The 21,106-nt window shown below is 51.2% G+C and overlaps 1 protein-coding gene across 1 annotated transcript; it reads right to left on the bottom strand.

The window, feature by feature from the left end:
* Positions 1-1,053: 1,053 nt before the first annotated feature.
* HAP1 (huntingtin associated protein 1) lies at positions 1,054-10,121 on the bottom strand. Its single transcript, XM_069544098.1, is given in 9 exon segments — positions 1,054-1,136; positions 4,601-4,972; positions 4,975-5,348; positions 6,094-6,185; positions 6,321-6,455; positions 7,211-7,455; positions 7,782-7,852; positions 8,246-8,477; positions 9,412-10,121. Coding segments are annotated over 9 exon segments (2,283 nt in total). The 5' UTR covers positions 10,091-10,121.
* Positions 10,122-21,106: the final 10,985 nt, after the last annotated feature.

Consider the following 21,106-nt stretch of genomic DNA (forward strand, 5'->3'; position numbering starts at 1 on the left):
TTAGAGAAGGAGCTTATGGTCGTGTGGGGCTGCAGGGAGGAAAATGAGGGGAAGAGACAATTAAGAAGTTTGGGATAGACATGTCCACACTGCTATATTTAAAATAGATAAGCAACAGTGATCTACTGTAGAGCACATGGAACTCTGCTCAATGTTATGTGGCAGAGTGGATGGGAGGGGAGTTGGGGGGATAATGGATACATGTATATGTATGGCTGAGTCCCTGCGCTATTCACCTGAAACTATCACAACATTGTTTGTTAACTGGCTATACCCCAGTATAAGATAAAAATGTTTTCAAAATAAATTATAAAGTTACAGGGGCTTGGGAATTCCCTGGCAGCCCAGGGGGTTAGAACTCCATACTTCCAAAGCAGGGGGCCCATGTTCGACCTCTGGTCAGAGAACAAAGATCCTACATGCAAGCTACACAGCAGAGCCAAAAACAGAAATAAAGAAAAAAAATTAAAAATAAAGTTATAGGGATTTCCTGCATTTGGGGCTTTTCATGCCATTAGACTATCAGGCAAAAGTCGAGTACTAGCCAGGGTTACCGGCCCTCATTAACACAAGGAGCTAGCATCCCTACCTCGTAGGGGGGGCAGGAAGGAGTATTTAGGGTCTGGCGCTCAAGGGGATTCACTGAGCTGTGTCCTGGGGCTTCCTGCCTGGTGAGAACCATAAACACGCAGTCGCTCCAACAATAGCCTGACCAGGGCCAACAACCTAGTGTTCAGACCTCTCAGGAATGAAGACATAGACTTCAGCCAGGAAAGCAACCTGGACCAGCTGAAGTGCCGGCCAAAAGAGAAGGGTGGTAGGGGAAGGAGATGAGAAATATCATTTAGGGATTCAGGATCAATTGCAGCACTGGGGACCATAGCGTATACCACTCATCTTCCAGATGTAATTCTTCTTTATAAGATACTGTGATCAGCCAGCATCTTAAACAAGCAATGCCTGGCCAGAGTGAATTCCACATGGGACTTGAGTGCATCTGAGAGGCACAGGATCTGGACTGTAGCAGACCCTGTCAGTGACCTGCCCACACCCTCAGTACATGGTCAGCGCACACTGACAATGGTCCATGACAAACACAGCTAGTCTCTGCCAGAAGGCTTTTCCCAGCACATGTTCTGAGAGACCAGAGCACCAGAGAGTTAACGCCCCCAGAAGCAGCCCTCAGCCAACGATGACTGAGTCTTGGTGGAGGCCTGCCCTAGTTTCCACGCCCCTAGGATGGGATAACTGAAATGGGTTCTAGATCTGTGTGTTTCCAACTTTAATATGCATGCGCATTACCTGGGGACCTCGTCAACATGCAGATGCTGACAATATAGGCATGGGGTGGAACCCGAGATTCTGCATTTCTGATTAACTTCCAGGGGATGTTAATGATGCTGGTCCACAGACAACACTCAAAGCTGCAACAGGCTGCTCTTCCTCCAGGGTTCCCCAGTATGACTGAGCCTCCATTTTTTTGGCAGCGCTGCACAGCCAGTGTGATTTTGGTTCCCAAAACAGGGCTCGAACCCATGCCCCCGGCAGTGGAAGTTTGGAGTCTTAATCCCTGGACCACCAGGTAAGTACCATCGTTAGCTCCCTTCCGTTCTCAGTTCCCTACTCTGCCCCAAGAGGGCTTCCTGGGATCATCTTCTAAATAAACAACTTGTTTTTTTCCTTCATGATTAAAATCCTTATTATCAATGCTCTGGAAACACCTTCACCGAGAACATGACTAAACCTCTCTGAGAACTGAGCTGTTGCTTTCCAAAATGATAGACTGGAAATTGAACATTTCAAGGCAGACTCGTTACCAAATTTCTGGGAGTCTGATCTCACCTTGTTTTCTGCCTCTCTGCTTCCATGTTTGAGAATCCTGCCTTGGCACGAATCAGTCTAACAGCCTCCTTTCATGGAAGAAACTACTCGTTTTCACATGCTGTTCTGGGGGACCTCTACCTAAGACAGAGGTGACTCTCCTTGCTTCACCCTTCGCAGCTGGGCACCAGAGCAGGATCCCAGGAGCAGAAGGGATCAGGGAAGGAGGGCTGTCTAACTCGGGCTCTGAAGACCCAAGGGCTTGCGTTCAAAGCTCTGCAAGCAACTGTTTAACTCTTTTTAATTTTTATTTATTTTTGGCTGTGCCAAGCCCTCGTTGCCACGCAGGGTTTTCTCTAGCTGTGGCAATCAGCGGCTGCCCTCTGGTTATGGTGCACAGGCTCCTCGCTGCAGCGGCCTCTCCCATTGCAGAGCACGGGCTCTAGGGCACATGGACTTCAGTGGCTGCAGCTCCCCAGGCTCTAGGACACAGGCTCAACCGCTGCGGTGCACAGGCTCAGCTGCCCCTCAGCATGTGAGACTTTCCCAGATCAGGGATCAAACCTGTGTCTCCCACACTGGCAGGCAGATTCTTTACCACTGAGCCACCAGCAAAGGCCCTGTTGGACCCTTGGGAGGGTAACTTTACCTGCCTGGACGTCAGCTTCAGCACCTGACGATCATTTATCATATCACCCACGCCAGAGGATTTGTGGCTATAATTATGTGTTTAATCAAAGCCCACAGCACATCATTCACCACTAGAGCCCATCCTCTCTCCACAGCTTTGCCCCACCGAAGTGCATGCACACACACACACAGACACGCACATGCATGCGCACACACCCATGCACACGCACACACACTCATGTGCACTCCCTGAGAAAGACGGCAGAGGTTGGGCCAGGTAGCACACAGGTCCTTTATTTCCTGCACCAGCACGTACACAGACTGACAAGCAACAGGAGCGTGAGAAGCACTGTGGGGATCAGGGCAGATAGCAGCGGGGTCCTGGGCCCCCGACTCCACTTTCCAAAAGTAAAGATGGGGAGAGGGAAAAATACCCAAAACAAGGAAACAAGGGGCACTGAGGGGAAGATGTGGGTGGGTGACAGGGCCTTGGGAGGGGGCCTGGATACTCACAGGTCACAGGTGGGGAGGAGAGGAGATGGGGTGGGGAGGCCCCCACCAGGCAGAGGGAGTCCTCACCCACACAGACAGACACTTCCGGTTACAAAGAGTAATTAGGAACTGGGAAGAAAGAGCCAAGAACAGGAGATCCAGCTGGGTCTGCTAGCTGGTGGGGCCTCCCCCTGGGCTTCTTCACCCCCAGAGCCACCACGTGACCCAGGTCCAACAGCCACAGCTTTTGCACCAGCTGCAGAACAAGGGCCGAGGTTCCTTCAGCCTCTCCCAGAAGAGGCTTGAAGCTTGGGCCCTCAAGTTCCAGTCCAGGCTTGTCTGGAGTGAGCTGGTGACAGATCAGGGGTCCTGCTTTGGAGCATGGGAATTGGGGTGTGGGGAGAGTGGGGCTTGGGCAGGCAGCAGAAGGAAGGGCCTCAGGCAGTCTGTGGGGCCTCTGCAGGCTGTTGGGGAACAGCAAAGCCTGGAAGAGAAGGGAGTGGACGTGAACTGGAGGCCTGAGGACCACAGGCTTGGCCTGGGCAGCACGCAGGGGCTGGGCCTGCTCAGCTACATCAGAAAGAGACAGAAGCTGTTGATAGTTATGCAGGCTGTCCACTGCCCAGCCATAGTGGTCACCATTCAGAGTACAACCTGCACAACCGTACAGGGCAACCCCGATGAGGCCACCCAGCAGTGACCAAAGGGCCATCCGAGTCAGGGCAGTCCAGATAGAATGATGCGGCTGCCGACAGGTTGTAAACTTCACAGCAGACCCAGCAGGCCAAGGAGGCACAAAGACCAGGTTAGAGAAGAGGGACGGGAAAGGGGAGGCATTATGGCATAGCAGGGAAGAAAAGAGCTTCAGTGACCTCGAGCAAATCACTCTGCTCTCTGAATCTCAGTTTCTCACCAAATGGGGATAATACCTACCTACAGGGGTGTGAGGATTAAAGAAGGGAATTTGAGTCACTAAATCATCTTTGATTATTTCCATGAGCTCCTCAAGGGAGAGTTCTCATAGCCCAGGACATGGCCTGTTCTCAGAGGATGCTGCACCAGCCTCTGGGGCTTCCAGCTGGGGAGAGGAGACCCTTACTGGACCCACCGTGTAGGAGACCCTAGCACACCTTCAGATTCAGCCAGGGGACTGTTCCGACTGTGGCCCTTGCTGTCAGAGGCCCTAATCCCAATTGCCTGGGGGGTCCAAGAAGGCCCCCCTTCCTCCCAGGCTTTGGGAGTATGGCTGGCCATTTCCTCCTCCAGCCTCCGTAAGTCCTGGTTTGGCACCCCAGGTTCCAGAATCCCACCCCCCATGTTTGCTTTGGCCTGCTGCTGCCACTGCTGCAGGGTTGGGGGGCCTTGGGAATTGGGGAGGTAGGGTGGGGTACAGGGGAAGGGGGCAGGCAGAGACAGGAAGCTGAGGCACAGCGGGAGGCTGCAGCCCAGCCCTGACCCCCAGCCCAACCCTCAGGACCAGAGGGTGGAGAACTGGAATCCTATGCAAATACCATGAAAATAAGCATCAGGGCCACAGTTCCCACTGCTAGGGACCTGAGGGGTCTATGTAAATGATATGCAAAGTCCATGCAAATAAGCATGCTGGGTGGGCCTGGGCTGGGGTAAGTAAGCCCTTGAAGGGCTCATCTACCCTCACCTTTCATCAGCTTGATGATCTGCATGGCCAGGCTGGCCAGAGAGAGGCCCCCACGGGAACACTCACCTTTCTGGAGCATCTTCTGCCTCAGCTGCAGCCTGAAATAGGCATCCTGTCAGTCGGCCAGCTGCTGGAGGACATACTTTATGTCCAGGTGTGAGGGGCCCAAGCCGCTGGCCTCCAGGGCTGAGGTCACCATGTTCATCTGAGTCGCTTCATCTACCTCCAGCTCCAGGTCCTCCCAGGCCTCAGCTTCCTCAGACACCAGTTCCGCCTCTTCTGTTATCCTCTCCTCAGCTGGCACTGCCTCTTCTATAGCCCCCAGCTGCTCCCTGGGCACCAGCTCTTCCACAGGCACAAAATCCTCGCCAGCATCAGCCCCTCCCCAGCCTCGAGCCCCTGCTCCTGTGCTCTCTCCTCTCTGTAGCGAAGCTCATATCTGGGCAGGCAGACAGGAAAGTCTGTTCCTACCCCCTCTAAACCAGAGCCTCCCCCTTCATCTGCACCTGGGGGCTCCAGCCACCAGGGCTCCCACTCAACCCCAGGCTCTACACAGACCCTGATGGTTACTCCCAAGTTCTGTCCCAACCAAGGGAGAAGGCAGCTGGGTACAAGCCTCAAGGCCTCAAACACCCAGCCCATGGCCCTGGCAAAAAGAATGGTCACCAACACTGCACAAGCCCCCCTTCCCCCAGTAACTTCACCCTGCTGCACAGAACAGACTAGCAATAACATCTCCTCTCCCCTCCTCCTTCATTATTCAACTTTCATAACCCATCCCAGGTCTAGTTGCCATAGGAACAAATCCATATTAGTAAGGCTCAGACAGGTCGAGTGATTTGTCCAAGGACACACAGCCAGTAAAGGGCTCAAGCTGAGACTTAGTCCCAGCGTTCCTGGCTCCTAGGCCAGTGCCCATTTGCCTTTTAGGCTCTGGTTGGGAGAAGCGAAGGCTTCAGTACCTGCTTGGAGAGGCCTCTAATCAGAGGGCCACCTATGGGGCAAGTTTTGAAGGCAAAGGGTTAGAGAGTCTCCCTCCCAGAGCATCTCAGCCCAGTCGGCCCGAGAGCCAGAACTTCTCCAGGGCTGAAGGATCACAAAGCCAGTGGCAGGGGGTTGTCTGGATGCTGAAAAGTGAGAGCAAGTGAAGAGGGAGACCCTGGTCAGCTTACCCCAGGTCTGATGTCTCCTCTGGAGTCACTTCCTAATTCCTTCAAAAGAGAAAAGGGCCTTTGCTGTCCCAAGGCAATGGGAAGCTGAAAGTGTGAAATCCCTGGGGACCCACGGTGCAGAAAAATCCCAGGGAGAAATGACAGACCCAGAACATGGACACAGAGGACTGGTGTTGAGTGGAAGGACCAGGGACCGATGAGGCAGAAGGAAAGAAACCACGGCGGGGGAGGAGGGTGATCGAGCAACCTCCCATTACCAGAAAGGCTGCTGCTGACCAGGTAGGCAAGAGTGAGTGTGGGGCAGGCAAGGGACACACGCACCTTTCCATAAAAAACACAGGGTCTGAGATAATCCTCCTTATAGACATTCTGAGCTCCTCGGCCAGGGTCTCCTGGAAATCAGGAAGTGCCTCCTATGGACGGAGAGGGGGGACATTACCAGAAGATCTCAGCAGAAGACCCCACACACACACACCTCCAGGCCCAGGAAGGAACTGCGGATAGACACAGGGCACACAGAGGTAACAGGCAGGAGCCGGGGGCCTCACCAGAGGTACAGTGTACGTGTAGTGGGTGACAGAGCCAGCAGATGCCGGGGCCTGCTGGCGGAGGGTCTTCACCTCCTCCTGGGCTTCCATCAGCATGTCCCCACACTCTGAGCACTTCCCCTGCAGGTCCTGCAGCTGGGAACCCACCCACAGGCTCTGACGGGACCCAGGCGCACCCAGCCCGGACGCCTTGCCCACTTTCTCCCAAAGTGGCCGGGAAGCCTGGGCAAAGAAGCAACGGGCCCAGACTCTAGACCCATATAATGACACAGGGTGACCCCTGGATTCTACTCCATTCAGGCCCCAACTGAACTGCTAGCTGCCAGGCCCTGTGTCAGATCCTGAGTATGTGGAAAGGACAGCATCAGCCCCTGTTCAAGGAGCTGGATAGACTCAGGCAGCCACCCAAGGGTGCTGGGAGCTCGGGGGAAGCCTCACCTCATCCTGGAGCTTCATCTGGATTTCTTTCTCCAAACCCAGCTGCTTCTGCAACGTCTCAGTCTCAGCCCCATACTGGAAGGACCCAAGGCCAGTGAAACCCCACCCCAGCTCTCCCCACACCCCTGCAGCCCCTGCTGCCAGCAAGTCTCCCCAGGCACATCAGTGGGTGTCACCATCTCTTTAAAACAGAAGTCACATGGGACAAGGCCAAAGAAGGTGGAGTCACGTGGCCTGTTTCCTGGGAACACCCTGTGTCTCTCTTTAGGCTCAGTCCCCGACTTGGGACAAGGGGACAGGACGAGAGGCCCCCTGATGTCTCCTCCAACTCTGACTCTGACACAAGAGAGAGGCCTCTAAGCTGAATCCCCTGGGTGGGGGCAGGGAGAAGGGGACATGGGTTCCAGGGGGCTGTGACAGGAGGAGGAAGCCCCGCATACGCCCCGACGCACCGACCGGGAGCACCGCTGTAGCTTCATGACCCGGCCCTGCAGCTGGGCGACCTCCCTCCACTGCTGTTCATAGTTCTCCATCCTGAGAGCGAGCACCTCCGACAGCTCGGCCGTTTGCTGGCTGGCCTCCACTGGGGAAGAGTGGGGAAAAGTCAACCCTGGCTCCCAGGGGCCCTCAGTCTCCCAGATGCGCCTGTCTGCCTGCACCCCGCCAGGTACCCAAGGTTCCATGGGGCTTAACATCCCTCACTCGGGTCTTCTTTTCAATAAACGTTTACTGACTGACACAGAGCAGGGTGCTGGGGAAGCGGTCAGCAAGACCGGCCCCAGCCCACACTGAGCTCAAGGTGAGTGTGGAGACTGAGGGAAAAACAAATCACAACAGTGCAAATTATGAACTAAGGTGCAGCAAGTGTAAAGGGTGCATCCAGGGTCCCAGCTGCCGCACCCAGTCCAGCCTGGCAAGATCTATGAAGCTAGGACCTCCACAGGGCAAGTAGGTCTCACCAAGCAGAAGCAGCAACAAGGCCCAGGCAGAGTGTGGAGGGGCCCAGAGCGGGCCACCCGACACCAGGAGAGAGTGCTGGAGTGGTGGGCAGGGCCCAGATGACCACGGCTGGGTTAGGGAGGGTGGGGTTTATCCTTTGGCCAATAGGGAGTTACTTGGGCGTTTTAGGCAGAGGACCAATAGCCTGGCTTTAGAAAACTACTTTGAGCTGTGTGCAGAAGGGCCTGGAAGAGCAGGAATGCAGGCAGAGAGACCATGTAACAGGTGGCCAGGGCTAGAGGTAGCTGGGATGGGGAAGAGGAAGGAGACTTGAGCCTTTCCTAGGAGGCAGAAGAAACAGCATGTGAGGACTCCTCCTCCAGGGGCCTGGCCCCAGGGGGTCATTCAGGGAACCCGAGGGAAGGAAGGCCAGATTTGGGGTGAGGACAACACCACCTCACTCCAGCTGTTGTTCCGCTGTTGCCACCTCGAGGCCAGCCAGGCCTGAGCTCCTCGGGGACAAACACTGTCTCACTCATCTTCATAACCGCATGGTCCAGGCACAGCCTCTGCCTAATACAGTGCCTGGGGGGATAGGGGGGGTCCCCTCCCTCGCTCTCCCCCAATAACAAGAGGAGGCAGGCTTAAGGGAGCCCCAAAGTGCCTGGGGCTGGCCCCGCGTAGGGCGGGCAACATGCACCTCCTCCAGCAAACTTGACATCATTTTGACCTCTTCTTGGGTGATCTTCTCGACGGGCGGACGTAGGTCAGGACACAACACTGCAGGAAAAAGTGGGCAGCCGAGTCAGGAAAAAGGGAGCATATAATACCTGGCACCGTAGCATTCGGGGCTTCCCTGGTGGCTCAGCGGTAAAGAATCCGCCTACAATGCAAGCGACCCGGGTTCAATCCCTGGGTCGGGAAGATCCCCTGGAGAAGGGAAAGGCAACCCACTCCAGTATTCATGCCTGGAGAATCCCATGGACAGAGAAGCATGGCAGGCTACAGTCCATAGGGTGGCAAAGAGTCAGACACGACTGAAGCGACTGGGCACGCACCTTACTGCTCTCTGCCCTCAACAGCAAGGACCAGCAAAGAGGATGAAGATGGAATTCCCTTTCTGCCGCCAATATCCTCTCCATGCCCCGCGTAGTCAGTACTCCCTTCCCTGCTCCTAGAGCCAACTAGACTCAAATTTTCCCCCTTAGAGGAAAGGTACTAAGTGAGGTACTGTGATCACAGTCCTACAGCCCCTGGAACCTAGGAGATTGGAGGTGGCCAGCGGAAGTTCAGCGCCGACTAACTCAACATCCCTTACCCAGAGGGCAGCCCTGGCCAGCTCACTGGAGCCTCATGGGTCACAAAAACAGACGCAGTCACTCACGCCTCACGTGTTGCGCGAGGTGAGGAGGAGGAGACTTCTCCGGAGGGAGGAGAAGAGGCAGGTTCCGTCTGAGGCTCCGCCCACCCCCAAGATTGTTTTGGGGGGAAGCCGGATCTTGATCCCGACGTTGGCAAAACCGCCCCCTCTGTCCACCCACCTCCCGGTGGCTGGCGCCACGGACCAGCGCAGGCTCCGAGGGCACCGGGCAGCGCCTACCCGCAGCCCCCCGCCCCTCCCCTGGCACTGCGGTAGCCTTGCAAGGGGGCACTGGGAGTGCGCAGGTCTCCCGCAGCAACAGGCGCGAAGAGGGGGCCCCGGGGCCCGACCCACCGAAGGAAGTCTGGGAACGAGAGAAGCGGGGACGGATACGTGGAAGACGAGCCCGGAGAGGCGCCGCAGACCGTGACTTCGCTAGGGTGGGCGGAGGGGTGGAACTGAGTGCCAGCGGGCGCCTGGATCCGACGGGGCCTCCTCCTCCCTGCTGCTGCCCTAGTCCGACTAGTCCTCCTCCAGGGGCCCGGGGGCCAAGTTTGCCTTCCTCCAGCTCCCGAATAAAGGCGGCGCGCTCGGGGTCGGACACCCCAGGCCGCTGGCCGATGTAGGCAGCCGGTGCCGTCAAGATTCTCGTCGCCTTTCCAGTCCCCAAGCCAGTGGCTCGGGGACCAAAGGGCGGCCCTTGGAATATGAAGCGAGTCCGCGACGCATCCGAGTTGTCGGGTACGGACTGGGCATTCCCCTGGACGGCCGAGAATGCGGACGCCCGCTGGGTTCCAGCCTCCGATCCAGCCACGGATGCGCGGCGAGCCCCGGCTGAGGGTCCCGAAACGGCTGTGGAACCGGATCCTGCTCTCTGTCCGGGCGCGGGTGCTTGCGCAGAGGCGGGCTCGGGCACGGCGTAGGGCTCCGGAGCCGGATTGGTTGCGGATAGAGGAGCTGCGGCTACTGCCGCCGGATCCCCGGGTCCCGGCCGGTTCCAGACAGAACCCGGCCCCGACAGTTTAGGGCGCATCTTGAGTCCCCTGTTGCCTCGAGCAGCTGGGGCTTTATAACCTGTGTCTGGACGTGCGCCCGCGGGGCCGTACCACGCGCGGGAGGGGGCGGCCGAAGAGCAAATGGTGGTGCCCGGGGCGAGGGGACGCGCAGCGGGATGCGCTTATGGGGGCGGGCCGGAGCACAAAAAGTAAGAGAAGAGCGAGAAGAGGCGAGTGGACGTTCCAGCTGTTTCCGCGGACCTCGGCTCCGAGTACTGGGCTTTTCTCCCCTCTCCGACTCCGGAGAATGGTTTTGCCCAAAGCCGCAGCTGGCCGGGAATTCGGGTACCGGGACTTGGAGGTCTTTAACTGGCGGACAGCCCCTAGTTCCGCTCCAGCCCGAGGCTTCTCGGCTGCCTTCCCGGGAGCTAATCTGTGAGTTGAGTCTTTCCCCGTTGATTGGGGGATAAATGCAAACTCCAGTACGGTCTCCACGCGCTGCCAGGCCTGGCGCGTCACACTCTGATCCTGGCGCTAACACCCCCGGTGCACCAGCCGCTCGACAACCTTCTTTCTTATTTTTTAAGTCGTCTTATAGCCTTTCCTCGTGCCTTACCTCCGCCCTCATTCACTTTGCCCACTCTGGCAAACACCCATTCTTCCGGGAGACCCCACTTAGGTGTCTCCGCATAAAAACTCCTCCGACCCGGTCCTTTATGCGATGGCCGCAGTGGTCACGCTGTGTCTGTCTCCAAAACAAGACCTGCGCTCAGCACAGGGAGCGTGTCCCTCAGAGCGCAGCGCAGGACGGGTCCCTGTGGGGGTCTCCGTAAACCCTGAATGAACTGTGGAGCAACAGAGTTCAGAGGCCATTTCTGTGCCATTGGACTGAAGGAACCTACAGACCAAAAAGATGGCTACATCACCGATTCTTTTAAAGCCTCGGGATCATTCTTGGTGCCCCAATTTCCTTCTCTTCAATACTATCAGTCACCAAATCCTGGTTAATTTCCCTCCTAATGTGCCGCCTTCTTTTCAGCCCTCCTTCTGTTGATGCCTGATTCTCTCTCCTCATTCTCCCTTCTAAATTATAATCCTCTGCTCCCATCCACTCCACCCCCATCCACATGAATCCATCTCTAATCTAACCCACCCCTCTCACACCCCTATTCAAGCTAAGGATTATTCCAGGAGCCCTTTTCCTACAGCCACCACTCAAAGCCAGAGCCCAGGACAGAGGCTGTGCCCAAGGTCTGGGCCTGGGACAGAGCCTCCTAGTGCTAACAGCATGAGCCGGGTGTCCATGACACAACCTGGCACAGGAGGCGCATCCCAGGAAGGAGAAGCAGAGTGTCCCACTCCATCCCTCCTGCTCCCCCGGGCAACCACAAGCCTGCTCTCTATGCCTGTGAGTCTGTGCCATATTTCGGATTCCACATATGAGTAGTATCAGTGATATTTTCTTTTTCTGCCTGACTTACTCCACTTAGTGTAATAATCTCTGGGTCCGTCTATGTTGCTGCAAATGGCATTTTTCATTTTTATGGCTGAGTAGTATTCCATTATATACACACCACATCCTCTTTATCCAGTCATCTGTTGGTGAACATTTAGCTTGTTTCCGTGTCTTCGCTATTGTAAATAGTGCTTTTATGAACATTGCCTGTGTCTTAATAAAATCTTGCTTTTAGGGAATTCCCTGGCAGTCCAGTGATTAGAATTCAGTACTTTTATTACCAGGTCATGGGTTCAATCCCTGGTCAGGGGACTAAGATCCCACAAGCCCCATGGTGCAGCCAATAGATAGATAAACAAAATCTTACTTTTAAAGTAATAATACCCAGACATACATTACCCCTTGAAAACTCATGTCCTCTACCATGAGTGCTGAAAATCAGTTTCTGGCATCTCTCCTACTTTGTCACCCAAAATATTCCAATCTTACATAGTTTTACTATCATCTTGGCCAACAAGAGTCCAACTTTTTGGCAACACATTCACTCCTGTTTGGGGCTCCCATCTCACCCATCTGCACCTCTGCCATCCCCCATCATCCCCTCCACTTGGCCATGCAGGATTTCTCCCAACCCTTGGAATCTGCCATGCTTTCATTCAGTCACTCAACTAGTCTTCACTGAGCTCCTGCCAAGGGCATGGTTCTGTTCTAGGAACTGGGGATACAGCGATGAACAAGACAAGTCCCTACACTCAGGAGCTTCCACTCCAGGAAAACAGACGAGGTGACACTAACTCTGCAACCAACTCATCCTAAAGGAGATCAGTCCTGGGTGTTCATTGGAAGAACTGATGTTGAAGCTGAAACTCCAATACTTTGGCCACCTGATGCGAAGAGCTGACTCATTTGAAAAGACCCTGATACTGGGAAAGATTGAGGGCAGGAGGAGAAGGGGACAACAGAGGATAAGATGGTTGGATGGCATCAACGACTCAATGGACATGGGTTTGTGTGGACTCCAGGAGTTGGTGATGGACAGGGAGGCCTGGCATGCTGCAGTTCATGGGGTTGCAAAGAGTCGGCCACGACTGAGCGACTTAACTGAACTGACCTGAACTGAACACTGACTATGTCACATGATGACACCACCTATGATATCCTCTGGTGGCGAGCACTGCGGAAGAGAAAAAGAGCCAAATAAGTAGGAGGAGGAACAGGTGCTACTGTTTCAGAAAGGGTGTTTTGGAAAGGCTTCCCTGAGGAGGGAAGAGAGTCCAAAGAGTCAGATATGACTGAGAAACTGAACTGAACTGATATGGAGGAAGAGCTGTTCAGGCATGGGAAAAGGAAGAACAAAGACCTCAAGAGTCATGCACGATTGGATGCTCCTGGGATAGGACACCACCAAGGATTTTCCAGCAGGAGAGCAACATGGTCTTACTTACATTTACAAAAAGATTATTCTGGCTGCTGAGTAAAGCAGGAATTCCGGAGCAATGCTGTTCAGTAGAAATTGAATGGGAGCCATAAACACAAACCACAGATGTAATTTCATCATATTCTTTTCCATTGTGATTAATCATAGTGTGTTGAATATAGTTCCCTTTGCTATGCAGTAGGACTTTGTTGTTTATTCATCCTATATATAATAGTTTGCATCCGGTGTTATTTGCTCAGTCATGTCCAACTCTTTGAGACCCCATGGACTGTAGCCCACCAGGCTCCTCTGTCTGTGGAATTCTCCAGGCAAGAATAATGGAGTGGGTTGCCATTTCATTCTCTAGGGGATCTTCTCAACCCTGGGATCAAACCTGGGTTTCCTGCCTTGCAGGCGGATTCTTTACATCTGAGCCGCCAGGGGAGCCCCAAGTTTGCATCCACTAACCCCAAACTCCTCAGTCCATCCCTCCCACACGCCCTACCCCTTGGCAACCACAAATCTGTTCTCTATGTCCATGAGTTTTTGTTTCCTCACACACGTAATTTAAAATATTCTAGCAGCTGTATTTTAAAAGCTTACTTTTTAAGCCAAAAAACAGGCAAAATTAGTTTTAATAATATATTTTATTTAACCCAAAATATTAATCTCCAAAATATTACTTAAACATGTAATCAACACAATGATTAATGAGATTGCGTTTTTATAGTAAATCCAGTGCAGCTATAACCTTACAACACATCTCAGTTTGAACTGGCATTCATTCTTGTCTTTATTTCCCTAAATGGAATCTGTCTTTTTTTCCTACATGCTTTAAAATGTCTTCTCTTCATCACTGGCTTTCAGCAACTTGATCATGGTGTGTTCTGGTGGGGGTTTCTTTTATTCTCCTTGGGCTTCACTGAATATTTTTTTCTAAGTCTCTCTTCTAGAATTTCAATTCTAGTGGTATGTTAGATCCCTTGAGAGTAACCACAGGGCACTGAGGCTCTGTTCTTTGTCTTTTTCTTTCAGCCTTTTTCTCTCTTTCCTTCAGTTTCCATCGTCTCTATTGGTTTATCTTCAAGTTCACTGATCTTCTTTAAGAAACAAAAACAATTTTTTTTTCTTGCGATGAGAACTCTTAGGATTTACTCTCTTACTGATTTTCATACATAACATGCAGCATAAATAATTATATTTATCGTGTTATACGTTACATCCTTGGTACTTTTATCTTTTAACTGCCTTCTCCCACTTCCCCCTTACCCTGCCTCCCACCTCTGGTAACCACAAATCTATTTGTTTTTAAAGTAAAATTGACCTACAACACTATGTTAATTCCTGTTGTACAACAGTGACTCAATATTCCTCTACATTTCAAAACGATCACCATGGGAATTCCCTGGTGGCCTAGTGGTTAGGATTCCAGGATTTCACTGCCTTGGCCCAGGGTCAGTCCCTGGTCAGGGAGGGAATTGAAGTCCCGCAACCCCCATGATGTGCACCATAGCAAACTGTGGGAAATTCTTCAAGAGATGGGAATACCAGACCACCTGACCTGCCTCCGGAGAAATCTGTATGCAGGTCAAGAAGCAACAGTTAGAACCAGACATGGCACAACGGACTGGTTCAAAATTGAGAAACAAATACGTCAAGGCTATATATTGTCACCCTGCTTATTTAACTTATACGCAGAGTACCTCATGCGAAATGCCAGGCTGGATGAAGCGCAAGCTGGAATCAAGATGGCTGGGAGAAATATCAATAATCTCAGATATGCAGATGATACCACCTTAATGGCAGAAAGGGAAGAGGAACTAAAGAGGCTCTTGATGAAGGTGAAAGAGGAGAGTGAAAAAGTTGGCTTAAAACTCAACATTCAAAAAACTCAGATCATGGCATCCAGTCCCATCACTTCTTGGCAAATAGATGGGAAAACAATGGAAACGGTGGCAGGCTTTATTTTCTTAGGCTCCAAAATCACTGTGGACTGTAACTGCAGCCATGAAATTAAAAGATGTTTGCTCCTTGGAAGAAAAGCTATGAAAAACCTAGACAGCATATTAAAAAGCAGAAACATCACTTTGCCCACAAAGGTCTGTATAGTCAGAGTTATGGTTTTTCCAGTAGTCATGTATGGATGTGAGAGTTGGACCATAAAGAAGGCTGAGTACTGAAGAATTTATGCTTTTAAACTGTGGTGTTGGAGAAGACTTGAGAGTCCCTCGTACAGCAAGAGGTTCAAACCAGTCAATCCTAAAAGAAATCAACCTTGAATAGTCACTAGAAGGACTAATACTGAAGCTGAAGCTCCAATACTTTGGCCATCTGATGCAAAGAGCCAATTAATTGGAAAAGACCCTGATGCTGGGAAAGATTGAGGGCAGGAGAAGGGGGTGACAGAGGATGAGATGGTTAGATGGCATGACCAACTCGGTGGACATGAGTTTGAACAGACTCTAAGAGATGGCAAAGGACAGGGAAGCCTGGTGTGCTGCAGCCCATGGGGTCACAAAGAGTTGGACTTGACTGAGCAACTAAGCTATATATATATATATATCTCCATTCTTGTGTTTTTTTATTTTTTTCAAAATTTATTTTTAATTGAAGGACATCTGTTTTTTTAATTACTTATTTATTTATTTGACTTCGTTGTGGCACATGGGCTCTTCCATCTTCGTTGTGATTTGCAGAAACTTTTAGTTGTGGCTTGTGGGATCCAGCTCCCTGACCAGGGATTGAGCCCGGGCCCCCTGCATTGGGAGTGCAGAGTCTTAGTCACTGGAAACAGCAGAGAAGTCCCTATCCATTCATCTGTTGATGAAACATTTTGCTTCCATATCTTGGCCACTGTAAATAATGCTATTATGAACATAGGGGTACATAAAGTAGGCATGTTTTTCCTATGGTTGGTCAGCAAAAAGTTTTATTAGTATTTCTGAAGTATAGTTGACTTTACAATGTTGTGTTAGATTCTGGCGTACACCAAAGTTGTTCAGTTTTATATATATATATATATTTATATATGCTTTTTCATATTTTTTAATTATACATTATTACAATGTACTGAATATAGTTCCCTGTGCTATACAGTAGGACCTTGTTGTTTATCTATTTTATATACGGTAGTTTGATTCTGCTAATCCCAAACTCCTAATTTACACCCTCTTTGATAACCTTCAGTTTGTTTTCTGTGTCTATGTGTCTGTTACTATTTTGTAAATAGCTCCATTTGGTCTCTCTTTTTTTTTCTTTTTTCCTTTTTTTTTTTTAACTGCACTGCAAAGAATGTGGGATCTCGGTTCTCCAGACCTGCGCCTCCTGCAGTGGAAGCATGGAGTCTTAACCACTGAGCTGCCAGAAAAGTCCTTGTTAAAAAAAAAAAAAGATTTATTTTTGGCTGTGCTGGGTCTCAGCTGTTGCACAGGCTGTATTCTAGTTGCAGTGCTCAGGATTCTCATTGCGGGGGCTTCTCTTGCTGAGGAGCACGGGCTCTAGGGCCTGTGGGCTTCAGTGATTGCAGCACGCAGGCTCAGCAGTTGCGGCACACCGGCTTAGCTGCTCCTCTGCATGTGGGATCCCTGCACCAGGGACTGAACACATGTCTCCTGCATTGACATAGATTGTTTCCCACTGAGTCTCCAGGGAAGCTCCCTATTTTTTTTCATTTGTCATATTTTGTGTGCTCAGTAGCTCAGTCCGACTCTGCGGACAAGACTCTGCGTAGACTGTAGCCCACCAGACTCCTCTGTCCATGGGATTCTCTAGGCAAGAATTCTGGAGCGGGTTGTGATTTCCTACTCCAGGGGATCTTCCTGACCCAGGGATCAAACCCATGTATCTTGCATCTCCTGCACTGGCAGGTGGCTTCTTCACCACTGAGCCACCTGGGAAGTCATGCTTTAGATTGTACTTAGATTGTGCTTAGTAGCTCGGTAGTGTCCAATTCTGCGACCCCATGGACTGCAACCCATCAGGCTCCTCTGTCCATGGAGATTCTCCAGGCAAGAATACTGGAGTATTCTTGGAGTGGGTTGCCATGCCCTCCTCCAGGGGATCTTCCCAACCCACAGATTGAGCCCAGGTCTCCTGCATTGCAGGTCGATTTTTTACCAGCTGAGCTACCAGGGAAGCCCATAAGTGATATCATTTGATATTTGTCTTTGTCAGCAGAAAGTTTTAAGACACAACCGAACCCCAAGGGCTTGCCGTGGATGGGGAGGCTGGAGAACACCAGGAGATGGCCGTGACCCAGCATGAGCACAGCCCAGACTTCACAAGGTTGCAGTTCCTGGACCGTGTTACTGAGACATCTCTGCAGCTCCCATACCAAGCACAGAACAGGACTAAAGTAGGGACCCGTTCAATTTCTACTGAATAGATGTTTTCTGAATTGAATCATCCCTGACCTGAGCCACTGGGAGGTTTGCGGTGAAGAAGAAAGAAGTAGAATGGAGAAGACAGAGATGAAGGGTACCCATCAAGCTCCCAGGTGACAGTGCGGTCTAGGTCCAGACATTGGTGCCTGGCAACTCTCACTGTGACCACCAGAGGGCAGTGCCAGTCCACATACCACCATTACCCACCCTGAGCTCCCTCCCCTGCAGGTTCATCATCTCCCCACAAAAGAGGCAGTGCAGGAATGGTGACTCCATTTTTCAGATGGAAAAATCAGGGCTCAGACCCTAGTCCCTCTGCAGTAAGCACTGTGGCCTGCCACTTAATGCTTGGGTCAACCAGGTTAGCTAGGCGTACTCCCTACCACAGACATGAACTTGGGGCGCAGACACTCTGATCCCCACCCTTGGGCAGCACCCACTCAGCTCAGGCCACCTCCCCTGGCCTGAACCTGGAGAAAGCCACCTGGGACAGAGTTCCCTATGGAAAGATGCAGGGATGGGGCAGACCAGGCACCAGGCTTAGCGTTTGCAACAGACTGGAGAGCAGGACGGAGGCGGGCCCTGGACTCGGGAAAGCAGAGACCCTCACCCCCACCCCTACTCTTGCTCCTTTCCTGCGGGCCTCAGGGGAGCCCTCCCTCACCTGGCCCCACTTCCCAACCAGCACTAGCACTTCCCCAAGTATAACCTCGCCCCCCCCACCCCTCCACCCCTCAGAGTCCCCTTTCCCTTACTCCTCCTCCCAAGACCCTGGCCAGACTCCAGGACACTGAGCCCTCCGAGCACTCCCCTGATCTGGGGCGAGGACATGGTGATGCTCTGGGGGCCTGAGGCCCTCAGCCACTGTCCTCTGTTGTCCGGGACAGGGAAGGGAGAGAAGCAAGGAGAGAGAAGAGAGGGGAAGTACCTGGGGTGATGGTTGGAATGCGGAGCGGGGGCTCCATAGGGGATGGGCAGGACCCTGGGCAGAGCGATTTCCTCCACTCTGGGCCCCACCAAGCTGTCTGCCACAGGGGAAGGGAAGAGGTTCTTGTACCCTTAGAATACCCACCACCCACACAGACTGCAGGCTTGCTCCTTCTAAGGTTGGCCCCCTCCTCTAAGAAGCCCCCCATGCTCCCAGACCAGGAGGTCTCCTTGTTCTGCCCTCTCCTGGCATCCTGGCCTACCACACTCACAGTTCACCATCTAAGACTGACAGATGAGTTCAGTGCAGTTCAGTCGCTCAGTTGTGTCCGACTCTTTGCGACCCCATGAATCGCAGCACGCCAGGCCTCCCTGTCCATCACCAACACCTGGAGTTCACTCAGACTCACATCCATCAAATCAGTGATGACATCAGCCATCTCATCCTCTGTCGTCCCCTTCTGCTCCTGCCCCTAATCCCTCCCAGCATCAGAGTCTTTTCCAATGAGTCAAATCTTCGCATGAGGTAGCTAGCCAGAGTGTTGGAGTTTCAGCTTTAGCATCATTCCTTCCAAAGAAATCTCAGGGCTGATCTCCTTTAGAATGGACTGGCTGGATCTCCTTGCAGTCCAAGGGACTCTCAAGAGTCTTCTACAACACCACAGTTCAAAAGCATCAATTCTTCGGTGCTCAGCTTTCTTCACAGTCCAACTCTCACATCCATACATGACCGCAGGAAAAACCATGCCTTGACTAGACAGACCTTTGTTGGCAAAGTAACGTCTCTGCTTTTCAATATGCTATCTAGGTTGGTCATAACTTTTCTTCCAAGGTGTAAGCATCTTTTAATTTCATGGCTGCAGTCACCATCTGCAGTGATTTTGGAGCCCCCCAAAATAAAGTCTGATACTGTTTCCACTGTTTCCCCATCTATTTCCCATGAAGTGATGGGACCAGATTCCATGATCTTCGTTTTCTGAATGTTGAGCTTTAAGCCAACTTTTTCACTCTCCACTTTCACTTTCATCAAGAGGCTTTTTAGTTCCTCTTCACTTTCTGCCATAAGGGTGGTGTCATCTGCATATCTGAGATTATTGATATTTCTCCCAGAAATCTTGATTCCAGCTTGTGCTTCTTCCAGCCCAGTGTTTCTCATGATGTACTCTGCATATAAGTTAAATAAGCAGGGTGACAATATACAGCCTTGATGTACTCCTTTTCCTATTTGGAACCAGTCTGTTGTTCCATGTTCTAACTGTTGCTTCCTGACCTGCATATAGGTTTCTCAAGAGGCAGGTCAGGTGGTCTGGTATTCCCATCTCTCAGAAGTTTCCACACAGTCAAAGGCTTTGGCATAGTCAATAAAGCAGAAATTGATGTTTTTCTGGAACTCTCTTGCTTTTTCCACGATCCAGCGGATGTTGGCAACTTGATCTCTGGTTCCTCTGCCTTTTCTAAAACCAGCTTGAACATCTGGAAGTTCCCGGTTCACGTACTGCAGAAGCCTGGCTTGGAGAATTTTGAGCATTACTTTATTAGCATGTGAGATGAGTGCAATTGTGCTATAGTTTGAGCATTCTTTGGCATTGCCTTTCTTGGGGATTGGAATGAAAACTGACCTTTTCCAATCCTGTGGCCAATGCTGAGTTTTCCAAATTTGCTGGCATATTGAGTGCAGCACTTTCACATCATCATCTTTCAGGATTTGAACTAGCTCAACTGGAATTCCATCACCTCCACTAGCTTTGTTCGTAGTGATGCTTTCTAAGGCCCACTTGACTTCACATTCCAGGATGTCTGGCTCTAGGTGAGTGATTACACCATCGTGATTATCTTGGTTGTGAAGATCTTTTTTGTACAGTTCTTCTGTGTATTCTTGCCACCTCTTCTTAATATCTTCTGCTTCTGTTAGGTGCATACCATTTCTGTCCTTTATCGAGCCCATCTTTCCATGAAATGTTCCCTTGGTATCTCTAATTTTCTTGAAGATATCTCAAGTCTTTCCCATTCTGTTGTTTTCCTCTATTTCTTTGCCTTGATCACTGAGGAAGGCTTTCTTATCTCTCCTTGCTATTCTTTGGAACTCTGCATTCAGATGCTTATATCTTTCCTTTTCTCCTTTGCTTTTCTCCTCTCTTCTTTTCACAGCTATTTGTAAGGCCTCCTCAGACAGCCATTTTGCTTTTTTGCATTTCTTTTCCATGGGGATGGTCTTGATCCCTGTCTCCTGTACAATGTCACGAACCTCCGTCCATAGCTCATCAGGCACTCTATCAATCAGTCTAGTCCCTTAAATCTATTTCTCACTTCCACTGTATAATCATAGGGGATTTGATTTAGGTCATACCTGAATGGTCTAGTGGTTTTCCCTACTTTCTTCAATTTAAGTCTGAATTTGGCAATAAGGAGTTCATGATCTGAGCCACAGTCAGCTCCTGGTCTTGTTTTTGCTGACTGTATAGAGCTTCTCCATCTTTGGCTGCAAAGAATATAATCAATCTCATTTCGGTGTTGACCATCTGGTGATGTCCATGTGTAGAGTCTTCTCTTGTGTTGGAAGAGGGTGTTTGCTATGACCAGTGCATTTTCTTGGCAAAACTCTATTAGTTTTGCCCTGCTTCATTCCGTATCCCAAGGCCAAATTTGCCTGTTACTCCAGGTGTTTCTTGACTTCCTACTTTTGCATTTCAGTCCCCTATAATGAAAAGGACATCTTTTTGGGTGTTAGTTCTAAAAGGTCTTGTATGTCTTCATAGAACCGTTCACCTTCAGCTTCTTCAGCGTTACTGGTTGGGGCATAGACTTGGATTACTGTGATATTGAATGGTTTGCCTTGGAAACGAACAGAGATCATTCTGTCGTTTGAGATTGC

Source organism: Ovis canadensis, chromosome 11 (assembly GCF_042477335.2).
Source record: "Ovis canadensis isolate MfBH-ARS-UI-01 breed Bighorn chromosome 11, ARS-UI_OviCan_v2, whole genome shotgun sequence".
Lineage (NCBI taxonomy): Eukaryota > Metazoa > Chordata > Mammalia > Artiodactyla > Bovidae > Ovis > Ovis canadensis.